At 41.7% G+C, this 12,881-nt stretch overlaps 1 protein-coding gene across 1 annotated transcript in view; it reads left to right on the top strand.

The window, feature by feature from the left end:
- The window catches only part of CABLES1 (Cdk5 and Abl enzyme substrate 1), a 51,636-nt gene that overhangs the window by 25,837 nt on the left and 12,918 nt on the right, over positions 1-12,881 (top strand). Inside the window, 5 exon segments of the mRNA XM_060277879.1 lie at positions 1,513-1,584; positions 6,171-6,263; positions 9,476-9,553; positions 12,177-12,279; positions 12,540-12,696. Of these exon segments, the coding sequence (XP_060133862.1) occupies positions 1,513-1,584; positions 6,171-6,263; positions 9,476-9,553; positions 12,177-12,279; positions 12,540-12,696 (503 nt within the window).

Raw genomic sequence — 12,881 nt, 5'->3', positions numbered from 1 at the left:
AAAATCCTCAGTACCAGGAAGAGAAAAAATAATAGAATAATGTTTCAGAGATTCCAAGTTAGCTGTAAACAAATCAAATTACTAATGCAGATAATGGAAGAGATGGCATTAGCTGTATTTCTGTGCATGTGTATTTGTGTGTATATAAATATCTAATAATTAGTGTAGTCTTATTTGTATAACCCTGTTAACAGGAAGCTATTTGTGCTATCTGAAATGTGGTAATGCCTTTTGATTCTTCTACAGGAGATAACAAACTTCTCCAACTTCCCTCCCAGGCAATCTGATTATAGTTCTTGTTTTGTTTTGTTTTTGTTTTGATTATGCAATCTGATACTATCTTTTGTATGTTCATTGTATGATACTCGTTTTTTTCTAGAACTGATTTTATCTTGCTGCATTTCCCCCCTCAAATTATTGAAGTTTAAGCATGTATGCTTAAAAAATATTGAGCAACAGGGCAGCAGGCCTAGTTTCCAAGGAAGATCTTCCTTTCATTCATGTCCCCTCACCCTCGCCACTTCCCTTTCTTCTTGTCTCCTCTGTAATGTGGCCACCTTCCTCTCTCCATTTTTTCTCCTGGTCCTTTTGTTGTTGCTCCTGCTTCAAAGATCATCCGAAAGCAGAGAGGACATAAAGGGAGCAGGAAGGCGAGCAATGTGAGCTGAAGATAGTGATTGACAACTCTCTCACCTGGCAACCTGCAAGGGGTCATAATTTGGCCCCAGGGCTGCAAGCTGCTGCTGAGTTTGAGATTCCAGAGTCGTAAAGGGAAATATTTTTTTCTCATACAACAGAAGAGGGCACCTTGTTTTCTGGTGTAAATAATTCTGCAAGTGGGAAGAGTACTGTTGTACTCTGGTCTGTTTGCAGCCTTCCCACAGACATCTGGTTGGCAATTGTGAGAAGAGAATGCTGGACTAGAAGGGTGGTTGGCCTGATCCAGGATCTTATGATCTGGATCTTATGATCTTAAAAACCAGGACAAACAAGGAGGAAACAAACAGGAAGGAAGAAACTCAGATGAAAGTTTAAGAAGACATTGGATTCAACAGAAAATGATGTTAGGGGCCACATGCATCCCCTGGGCTGCAGGTTGCCCACCTATGCAGGTTGCATAGGAAAACCTCACTAGCAGTTTGAAAAGCCTGAGGACAGGAGAACTGGTTTTTATATGGCATGTACCGGTACTATGCATATACAGATCCACAGGCTGAAATCTGGGCAACAAGTGTTTACTTTTAAAACACTTAGATCAAACTGGGGGTTTGAAGTAGTGAATATTTGCCCGAGATCATTTGAGATTTTGCAATATAACTTCTTGCATGACAGCCTTGTTTATGGTGAAGAGAAGTGTGAAGGAAACTAAGAAGCAGAAAAGTTTGTTCTATATTGCTATTTTAAATTAGCCCAGTTCAGCTCAGTTTTGTTTTAAAAAGTGTGTTATTATTTGTCAAGGTTGTGGCAATAAATTGTATATGGTTTTCATATTTAATTGTTCTCCCTTCACAGACGTCGGTTGATTTCCCAAAGGTCTTCACTGGAGACTTTAGAAGATATTGAGGAAAATGCTCCTTTACGGAGGTAACTATAACTATACAGTACAGAGTGTATGCATGTTGTTGTTTTTCTGGAAATGATTATGCCACTGGCATGCCTGGGCAAAAGGTTCTGCCCCCCTTGCTCACCAACTCCTCTGCCACTCTCCCCACATTAATCCCCTCGCTTTCCACTAAGCAACCATTAACCCCCCCTTTCATCTTCCCAACCTTATTTTTAAAGCCACTGCCCTCTTCTGCTTTGCACCCGTTCCCACCGTCATCCCTATGTACAGGCCAGGGCTTTACATGTGAACGTCTAAGAACTCTGCTGGACCAGACCAGAGGCACATCTAGTCCAGCATTGTTCTCACAGTGGCGAACCAGGTGCCCACAGGAAGCACATAACTAGGACTTGAGCGCAGTAGCTCTCTATATCTTCTCTTTCTATTCCCCTTCCCCTTTGGCCTTTATTTTGATGTTTGTTGTAATTTGGACAATTACGGAACTTTTTTAAAACTGCTATTGTTCCACCCAAGAACATGTGAAATAATTCTAGGGGCGGGGGGTGAGGGAAGAGATCAGGGCTGTGTCCATCACTCCTCCTCCTCTGCTTAGGTCACAAGGGATTCTGTGCATGCAAGGCTGACCCAATACATTTTGTGGGTTGAGATGAAGGAAAAGATGTCCCCACCCCTCATTAAACATAATGTAGAAGTGAACTGAATTGGTTCCACAGCTCTTCCACACTAGCTTCTGCTGGTAGGACTGACCCTCTTCTGTATGCATATAGATCAGGCACAGGCAAACTCAGGCCTCCAGACGTTTTGGGGCTCCAACTCCCATCATCCCTAGCTAACAGGACCGGTGGTCAGGGATGATGGGAGTTGTAGTCCCAAAACACCTGGAGGGCCGAGTTTGCCTATGCCTGATATAGATCCTGCCACATTGGCTTTTTTATAGGTTGAAATGAACACGTATAGCAAACTTGTAGAATTTAGTCCAGACCAAGGTCCACATTTTTTCATGGGCAACCTTCCGAACGCCGCATGCCACTGGGGACAAAATTGGGCACAACTTAGGCAAAAGTGAGCAGAGGATTAACACAGTTCAAGAACACATTCCATCCAGGCGAAAGCACTCGGGGAATGAGGCCTTGAGGGAGAAGGTGTGGCCAGGGGAAATTCTCAAGGACCAAACAGAAAGGTTTGGAGGGCTACATATGGCCCCCTAGATTTGACGGTCTCCACCCCTGCCGGACATAACAAGGAAGTGAGATTAGCAAGCGCAATTTAACTCTGTTATGTGTGAAGAGTCCTACTCACAAAATACAGACTCTGTTATAGCTTGGTCAGTGCAAAAAGAATGTAAACATTGGAGCTCTTTACAAGTACTGTTTTGATCACTGATGAATGTTCTATCCACAAAGAATTTCTTGGGACTGCTGAAGTGATACACATGGGCAGTTTGGGGCATACCTTATATAAATACAGTACAATGTTCTTTGACAACTCGTAGCTTTTAAGGTCTCTGTCCTGTAGCATCCGTCATTTCATGCCAAATATATTCATAATGCTGTAAACATGGGTGCCTCCAGAAGGCAAATTCGTTTGTAAAGACCTCTAGTTAGCCCACCAATGCAGTATGCTCTGTGATACTATGTGATACTGTGATACTATGTACCCTGTTAGAATCCAAACGCTGCATGACTGACTAATAATCTGTTTACCAATTCAGGATAGTGTTGCTCTTTCATCAAAGCATTTGTGTTCACCAGGGACAGAGGATCAATTGTAGCTGGGGCTTTGATAGGAACCTAAAACAAGCTCATAACATGAGGCAGCCTTGCTCAGAGTCAAAAAACTGTTTATTTACAACCCTTTCTTTTTTAACATGATGTTAATTATTTACAAAGGCAAAATAAAGAAATAACTTGCCAATCTCACCCTTCTATAAGGTTAGAAAGGGACACAAGTCAGACTCCTAAAAACTACACAAACTTTGAACTTGCTTGTGATAAAGAGAAAACGTTTTTATCAGTTGTGTTTGTCCTAGGTTTCCTATACAAAAATGAGCTAATAGAAACCATCACACTATCTGTTTGCTATCCTTGGAATTTGTTGTGTTTGCCTAGCCAATACATGCCATGCTTTCATTCATCCAAAGAGTGTTCATATTTTTCCATTGTACTTTTTAACATCCCTTAATACATTTTTTTCCAGCTTTTTAAGTTGCTTGTTTCAAACTATTCCAAAGGATCATTACTGTATCCAGGTGCACACCATAACCAGTTATTTCTTTTGTTTTATGAAGAAACAAACTAAAAAAAGCTCTTATTGAAATGCACTTGCAGTTGATAATGGAAGAAATGTGATATGATATGATATACGTTTTTTAGCAGTATAAGTACCATATTGGCCTGAATATAAGCCGTGCCCGAATATAAACCGCACCTTTAAAATAGGAGGGGGGGGGAGAGAAAAAAATACCTGAATATAAGCTGTTCCATTCCTCACTGCTTCTGGCTGCATACTGGGCTGGGGGGGGGGCGCCCTACGTTGCCAGCGGCCTTTTCCCTTCCTCGCTCTCTCCCTTCCCAGCCTTGGGGGAGAGGACGGAGGACGGAGGACTACGAGCGGAGCGGGTGCCGCTTTGCCGCACTCCTGGCGCTGTTTGCCCTGTGGTCCTGGCTGCATACCGTAAGGCAGGGGTCAGCAAACGTTTCCAGCAGTGGGCCAGTCCACTGTCTCTCAGACCTTGTGGGGGGCCGGACTATATTTTGAAAAAAAAAATGAACAAATTCCTATGCCCCACAAATAACCCAGAGATGCATTTTAAATAAAAGCACACATTCTACTCATGTAAAAACCCGCTGATTCCTGGACCGTCCATGGGCCAGATTGAGAAGGTGATTGGGCCGCATCCAGCCCCCGGGCCTTAGTTTGGGGACCCCTGCCGTAAGGTCACAAATATAAGCCACACTTTAACTTTTCACTGTTGGAATTTGAGAAAAAAGTGAGGCTTATATTCAGGTCAATACAGAATTTAAAAAGTAACACACCCTGTGCATTTTGCCTGTGGTACAGCCCCTTGGCAAGACAGAATTTTTTCTCCATAGGACAAGGCCTGAGTAATATAGCTTATCAGTATTTACTACTGAAATCCACCCAATTCAAATTGAACAGAACCGTTTCCCCATCTCCCAAGGGTCAAAAAATCTGAATAGCAAAATCTGTTGCTTCCTCTTAATGAGACTGTTCTTTTTAGACCGTATGTAACAAAGCATTCATGAGGGCATTGTGAAGTGCCGTCATAAATTATTAAAATGCAGCTATAATTGCCCAAAGAAATAAATAATGTTTAATATTTCAGATTGTTTACTCGTGGTTCTCCTTCCAGTGGACTTCTGCTCGCAGTGGGGATTCTTCTAATTGGAGCCCATTGTGACTGCTGATAGGAATAGTTGAGTGGAGGGAGAAATGGCAGCATGGAAAGCTATGCCTGCTGAAAGTCTGTCTTTTGTACAACTATTAAAGGTGCAGGATCTCTGTCCTCTTTTCATCTGGCTACCCTGCCTAAAGCTGAATCAATGGCCCTCCATCAAATACATTGGATTTAAGATTGCTTGTCAGCAAAGGGCCATGTGACAATACACTTTTGAAGCCGAAAACATGCTCTCTGCGTGCTATCATATCCCTTCACTTCCATCTCGTCATTGTCATATTTTTGTGTGTTCCATTACATCAGTGCATTTATCCTATATACACCTCTCACGCCTATCCTCCGATCCCTTCCTAGACCACTGTATCCACTTGTCACAATTCATGCACCATCTGTTACCAATCAGTCCTCAGTTAATCGTGCTTTATCCTTTGCTCTTCCTCTGTTGGGTGCCTTTGATCTTTCTCTTCCCTTTGGTCCAACACATTACCTAGACGTAACACCTGTCCCATTCTGTGGTGCGTTTTGCACCGCTTTCCTACAGCTTAGGTTGTGTACACATTACTTGCTTTACACACAGGGCATTTCTCTCTCTCGCAATAATCAAAGCTGGTTTTAAGGGAAATGCATCAAAATGCAGTATAAGAAACAACAGGATAGATACACATTGTGGCTAATTTTGTGTATAGATCACTTCTCGAACCAGGGGATGGGAGCATACTGGATGCAGGGTAAATGGGAGTGTGTTAACAGACTTAAAAGGGGGGGGGGAGAGGAAGCAAACATATTTTAGAGAAGACCTCCTTGCACAATCCAGTTATTTTTGTTAGCAAAAGGAACTTTACCCATTATTAAAAACTGAAAAACATTTTGGTTTGCACTATTACAGAGAATTCTGATGGTTATGAAAATGCACATCATTCTTCCATTTCCCTATCTCATCTTTCCTAGGCTCTGTAACAGAATCCAGGAATTTCTGCTTTTTATTTTTAAATATACTGCTTCATTCTATTATTTTTTTAAAGCCCCTTTTGTTTCTAGACATTCTTGTTTTCGTTATTGCTACAGACTCCTGAGTGTGGAGGATGGTGAGCTGAATAATTTGTCTAGTCTTTCCTTCCTGCCTTTGTGTTGAGATATTTTGGCTATTCAGCAGAGAACTTAATTGGTTTCAATTGCTTTATTTTTCAGATGCCGGACTCTGTCAGGCTCACCCAGACCAAAGAACTTTAAGAAGGTTCATTTCATCAAGAATATGCGACAGAATGATACAAGGAATGGCAGGTATTTTGCAGGCAAAGAGCAATGTGCCTTTGTAGGAGACAACGATCATTTTTTACATGTGAAAATTGGATTCTGTATGCAGATCACCACATTTCCTAATCCAAGAATCCTCTGCAATGAAAAGCAAGATATATCCAGAGAATTACCTCTGTATTCTGTAGTCTTCAAGCTGGGCTACATGGTTTAAAAAAAATCATGTAAAAATCATTGCCCCAGGACCCGCAATGGCAAATTTTCCACTGCCCAGTGATAGTGTGTACAAGTGCTCACTGATGCAGGATAAACCCACAGTGAGCAACCTCTCCATCCTGGGCTACCACTGGATGTGGGTGGGGCTGCTAGCCACACTGCAAGCAGCATTGCAGGTGAGAGTTTATACACTTTTCAGTTGAAGGATAGAAGCTTTGTCCCATGGGTGCTTATCTCTATCCTACCTGTAACATGGTAGCCAGACATTATCTGTCTGGCAAAACACATTGGCAAGGGTAGCAGTTGAAATAAATTTCTCTTCTTGGTTACACTTTTGGTGTATGCTCTATAGGTGCAGGAATTATAAAGGGAGGCATGTTATAAGGAGATAAAATACAGTATTACGCAAGGGGCCTCACTTGGGCTTTAAAAATAGTGAGCAGGTGCCCTAGAAGCTAACTGAGGTTACACTGGGTGAGCAGCAGCCATCAAGAATCTCCAGGTATGAAAAGTACAGAATGGAGAGTGGGGACCAAAGCTTGTAATAATAATAATAATAATAATAATAATAATAATAATAATAATAATATATTATTTATACCCCGCCCATCTGGCTGGGTTTCCTCAGCCACTCTGGGCGGCTTCCAACCGAATATTAAAAACAGTACAGCATGCAAGGCTCTATCCAAGAGCGGATGTCTCTTCTGGTGCTTGCTAAGCTTTTGGAAGTAGTTAGGATGAATGTAGGGGCATAGTCAGGCCAAGGAATTTCAGCAACCTGCCTGAGGGGCTTTTGGTGGGTGAGGAGATACAGTACTTTGAGTGCTCCAAGTACCTAGTAGCTTTGGGTGCTAAAATGCCTTTGGAAAACAGAGAGCTCCTTTTTAGTAGCTAGATCCCTTGTCAGCCATTCACCATGAGAAGTGTTCCAACTTGTGAAAAAAATAAGGTACTGTACTGTATTGTTTTTGTGTTTATGAAACTTGCCTGAGCCATTTTGTGTTGACGGTTTAAGAACCCTGCTTCTGCCTCAGCAGCAGGCCACACTTCTGTTCAATCCTGTTTCCCAGCATGATTAATGTTTGGAGTTGACCAGATAGTTCAGCATGCTTCAGATTAAGAGTACAGCACACTGCATTGTAGAAACATAGGAAGCTGCCTTATACCACCAGGTCAGCCTGTTTGTCTGTCTAACACAATATATCCTACTCTGACTGGCAGCACTGAGACATTGAGGTCCTTCGCATCTTCTGCTGCCTGGGGCTTTTCAGCAGCAGTGCCAGGGCTGTAGCATGAGATCTTCTGCATTCAAAGTGTGTGCTCTCCCTCTGATACTTCCCCTAATGTTCATAGTGAGCTTTCTTTTGGTATGTAGTATCAAAGATATTTGCCCCACTGATGTGACTGAACATGCTTTGAAATACCTTTGGGTATTTGCCTCCTTGTAGAGCTATAGGCTAACTAAATCCTTTATACGTGTGAAGTTTCAACAAGGGTTTCTGTTTCATCACGAATACTTTTAATTTTAAGGGAAATGGCTGATCAGTATCTGCATCTTGTTCTATATTCCGATGCTGTGCTTTGTAGGACGTTTTCCTCTTTGCTTGCAATAGGACAACACAATTATAAGTAGAATTGCATGCTAATGATGATTTATAATCCTCACCTGAAGGGTGAAGAGTTCATTGTAAGTGGTTCCTGATGTTCACTGCTTGCACAATTGCATGCTGAGGTTAAAGGAGCATTCCTAGTAGGTTGGTATCTAACATGGCCTATTCCCTCCAGTTCTGTCTGCACTTACAGTTGGAAGCCTTGCACAATTCATGCAAAATTCATTGCATACAGGGACATTAGATTACATGCTCTGAAAAGGCTGGCAAGTCAGATGCTTTTGCAGACTTAATTACTGCTCTGAACTCCAGTAGTTAGTGTAAATTTTGTGTGGGAAACACCGTGGAGTGAAGCCATCTGTTTGATTTTAGATCTCTTAATGCAGAAGTGGTGGTATTGTCATCTGTTCGGCAGACTCCAATTATCGTTGCATTTATGAACTCTGGACTAGAGGACCCATTTATTTCTCAACCATTTCTGGCACAGCACTGTGTTTAAAAAACAAAAACAAAACACAGCTGTCTGACCCATTAATAGTTTCCCTTGGGCTGCCTTGTCAAAGATATGTGAAATTATGAAAGTGACAAAAAAACAGTGACAGTTGTTGGTTGTTTTCCTGGAGGCTTATGCCAGTAACCAGACCAAAACATCCAAAGACAGATACTTCTTCTTCTTCTTCTTCTTCTTCTTCTTCTTCTTCTTCTTCTTCTTCTTCTTCTTCTTCTTCTTCTTCTTCTTCTTCTTCTTCTTCTTCTTCTTCTTCTTCTTCTTCTTCTTCTTCTTCTTCTCTCTCTCTCTCTCTCTCTCTCTCTCTCTCTCTCTCTCACACACACACACACACACACACACACACATACTTTCTTAAATATATTATTTGTAGAACTCAAAGTAAACCATGTTTGAACAAGTGAAGTAGGGTTACCAACTTATTTTTATTCAATTTCTTTAGCCAAAATTAAGAGGACCAGCTTTCACGTTATTAAAGTCACTCCCCCCCCCCATTGACCGTTTGAATCTCAGGATGGTGCAGCAAGAGCAAACTAATTGTGGATATGCATTGGCCCAAGTCTCAAGCTTTTAATTCTGCACCCAGGCTGCTATGCATAAGGCTCTTTCCTCCTTTTGTCCCACTGGAGATATGATTAGTAGTGATCTCTCTTAAAGCACTGATAACCAAGTGTTAAGCCTCCCTTGTTCTATGTCACTTTATGGTGCTTGGCCTGTCAGATGTTGGTAAGTGCAACATACAGTGCAGTTTGTGAGTGAGAATAGATCCAGTTCGTCTGCAACAGTGCAATAGAAAGAAAAGTAGGATAGCGGAAAGCAGTTTTTGCCAAGCAAAGTTTTAAGTTTGAATTGAATTGCTGGATTTGCTACCCTCTATCATAGCCTTTACTTTATTTGTTTTCTAGAATAGTCCTTATTAGTGGCAGAAGATCCTTCTGCAGCATATTTTCAGTGCTGCCGTATCGGGACTGTAGCCATGTTGGGTATGTATATTTGTTTCATACCTGTTGAGTTTTTCTGGGTAAATGTTATGTGCTACATACATCAGGGATGTTGCAGATGACATTTCTAAAAAATGGTAAACTTAATTAAAAATGTTTGCCCATGACAGATGGTCAGTATTTGCACTTCCAAAAGAAGTGAACAGGAACTGCATTTGAGATCTGCAGTTGGCCTTATCACAATGTGGCATACTCTGAACCAAGTGAGAAGCTGCTGTGTGCTATAACTAGGAATCGTTTGTCTTTGAAATCAAAGAAAGTTATATTGTTATTTGTGATGTACAGAGTATTCATTAATAGTGTGGTGTATCTGAAATAAAGGTTTTTATAGATAGAGGTTGCACTTCAAACCAAATGCAATCCTTTAATCATACTTCTGGACTGTTCTGTCAGCTCTCAAAAATCGCTTTCTTTTTCTTAAAAAAAAAAAAGGTTCTTGAAAGGCCTGTGGTGTGTCAATCTGCACAACCATAGCACTAGAGATGAAGGATTGTAGTGCCAGTGCAGTGCCACAACTTCAAACTGGCACCAGTACAATCATGTTCCTTGGCATTGCAACACAGTGGGATTTTACCTTTCAAGTGGCCCAAGGGACTGTTGAAAGTCCATGTGCTGTGCTGCGGGGAACAGAGAGGAAGGGAATTGTACCTAAGGAAGTTCCGCCTCCTTTTGACGGGGCCTTGCAGTATGTTCTGAGAAAGCTTGCTTCTGTAGACTGTACCTCAAAATTTTATTCATTTGGTACCATCTCATCTGTACTGTACTTGTTGGCATTGGTCTCAAGAGACAGTGGAAGAGTGTGCCTTTGGGAGTAAAGTCAAACCATGGTAGTTACAGTGCCTGCTTTTGGCTGTAGAGACCAATACAGGAGAGACATGTTTTGTTGCAGCTGGGGCAGATGAAGGCACCAGTTGTGCTGCTACAGATGCACCATGGCGTATCTTCTCTCTGTTGTCATCCCAGTGGTCATTCTTCCTCTGGTCACTGCTGTGGGTGCATGACCTGACAGTCCTATTTCTAAGCACTGTGATTGTCTGCAAGGGATTCTCATATGGCAAGGCAGGGTTAATATTGCCAGCCTCTACCCTTCCTTCCCTTTCCATACCACTCTCAGGAAGGGCTTCCTGAGGACAGTATATTCTTAGGCAAGGTATTGTGTCCCTCCTCCTCCTCCTTTGGGTCCAAGCTCTTCTGATGGTCTTAAAATAATAATAATAAACAACAGCAACAACATTTTTTGTGCCAGGTATGCCTCTGGCCCCATCCATCACTAGTAGGTTTCCACATGCAAGCTTTAATGGTTAAAACCAACACTTTAAATTGTGCCCAGAAATTAATTAAAGGCCAATGGAGCTCTTTTAATACTGGAGAAATGCTCTCAGGGGCTTGCATCTACTTTTTCAAATTCCTCTTCTGAAACTGGTATTTGCCTTTGTACTAGTGGGAGATTCCTCCTCCTCCTCCTCCTCCTCCTCATTATTATTATTATTATTTTACCCCGCTCATCTGACTGGGTTGCCCTAGCCACACTGGGCAGCTTCCAACAAAAGATAAAAACACAATACATTAAAAACTTCCCTACACAGGTCTGCCTTCAGATGTCTTCAAAGAGTTATATAGATGTTAATGTCCTTGACATCCGATGGGACAGCGTTCCACGGGGCACCTACTCCAAACGAATCCAGTTTCTGAGGAGGAATTTTCCTCAGGACTGCAGCAGGAGAGGAAGGAGTAAAATTTCACCCATATGCTGTAGTCATCCTCTATACACAACTAACAACTATTTTTATTTTCAAAAACTGGTATGGTCACATTTAAGTCCACATTTAATTTGACCCTTACTCTCAGTTTCCATGAATTTGAAATAAGAGACTATTATAAGACTTCATCTGTCTACCACAAGGGTGGAGAACCTTATACTGTCAAAGGATTAATCTGCTGGGGCCTGCATGATGGCAGTACACAGGAACCAAAAGTGAGCAGGGCTACCCCCTTTCTTTCTGTCAGCCCCTTCTCTTTCTCCTTCTTCCACCCCCCAGCCCCCCCCCCACCTACGGAAAGTTGGTGCCTCACGCAGCTTTTTGGCCACAAGTTCCTTCCCCAGGTCTCATAAGCAGGGGCCCCCCATATTTTGAACTGCATGTAAATACAGTGCATAAGATTTCAAAAAAAGCATTGTGTTCTGAGGCTTCTGTTGCACAAGCATTGGCTTTTCAATTTTGTTCTCAGGTTTTTAAAAAAATCTGGTTAATTTTTAATTGCGCTTTAAATTATTCACATGCTGAAGTGTTGGGCCATTGTTCTCCCTTAAAGAGAGAATGCCCCGCAGAACTCCCGCAAAGGTTTTTTTAGGTCCGTATCCATATTCAGATAATCCAATAAATGTTATTTCTGCTTAATGATACAAATGTGCTTGCTTCCCTGGGCAAGAATGTTCTGATTTTGTGTTCATTATTAGTATTAGCTTATAAAATTTTGGCAAGAGAGTCCTGTTCTACATAATTATCATTATTTTCTTACTTGTGTTTGAGAAAGGGCGTTGAACAAACAAAATTTATAACTAGTTACATGCAAAATATATTAACCACCGGCTTCTACTTCCCAGGGATATGAAAGCAGAAGGTGGGAGGCCATGCCATGTTGCAGCAGGGGTTTGCTTGAAAGACATAGTTGGCCTTGAAGGTGTGGAATTGGGAGCCAATGGGAAGGTAAGACTACTTATCCTACCAACATATAATCTCCTGAACCAAATGTCAAATCACATTTGTATCCTATAGTTAACTGTTTTTAAGCAACAGTATTCTCTTATTATTTTTAAGGAAACAGTGGCTTCTAAGCATCTGTAAAAATTCAAAACATTAAGTTCTTGAAATTCAGGTTTAAAGTAAACAGGTTCTGTACATGACCTTCTATGTTGTTGTAGAGCAATAAAAAAACAACATTGCGTGTCTCTTTTTCTTCTTCTTAGACTGTTTCTTACACCCAGTTTCTCTTCCCAACCAACGCTTTGGGAGGACGAAGAAACACGATAGACTCCACCTCATCCTTCTCACAATTTCGCAATGCAAGCCATCGTAGCCTTTCATTGGGAAGGGCTAACAGCACCCAAGGGAGCATGGATGGAGGTAACATTTTAGAATACATGTGCATTTGAGTCCTCAGCCTAAATGGAACTTTATGGAATAGATTGGCATGATTGTCTTCAGCTGCATTCCGTGAACCTCTGCAATCTTCCCCAAGCCCATGAGATCTAGCTATTGCACAACCCCTGGGCCCCACAACAGCTGCTGACCCTTCTAATATTGTTGGA

This window comes from Zootoca vivipara, chromosome 8 (genome assembly GCF_963506605.1).
Source record: "Zootoca vivipara chromosome 8, rZooViv1.1, whole genome shotgun sequence".
Classification (NCBI taxonomy): Eukaryota; Metazoa; Chordata; class Lepidosauria; order Squamata; family Lacertidae; genus Zootoca; species Zootoca vivipara.
Note: the sequence above shows the minus strand (reverse complement) of the source record. Positions and strands in the feature narration are given on the sequence as shown.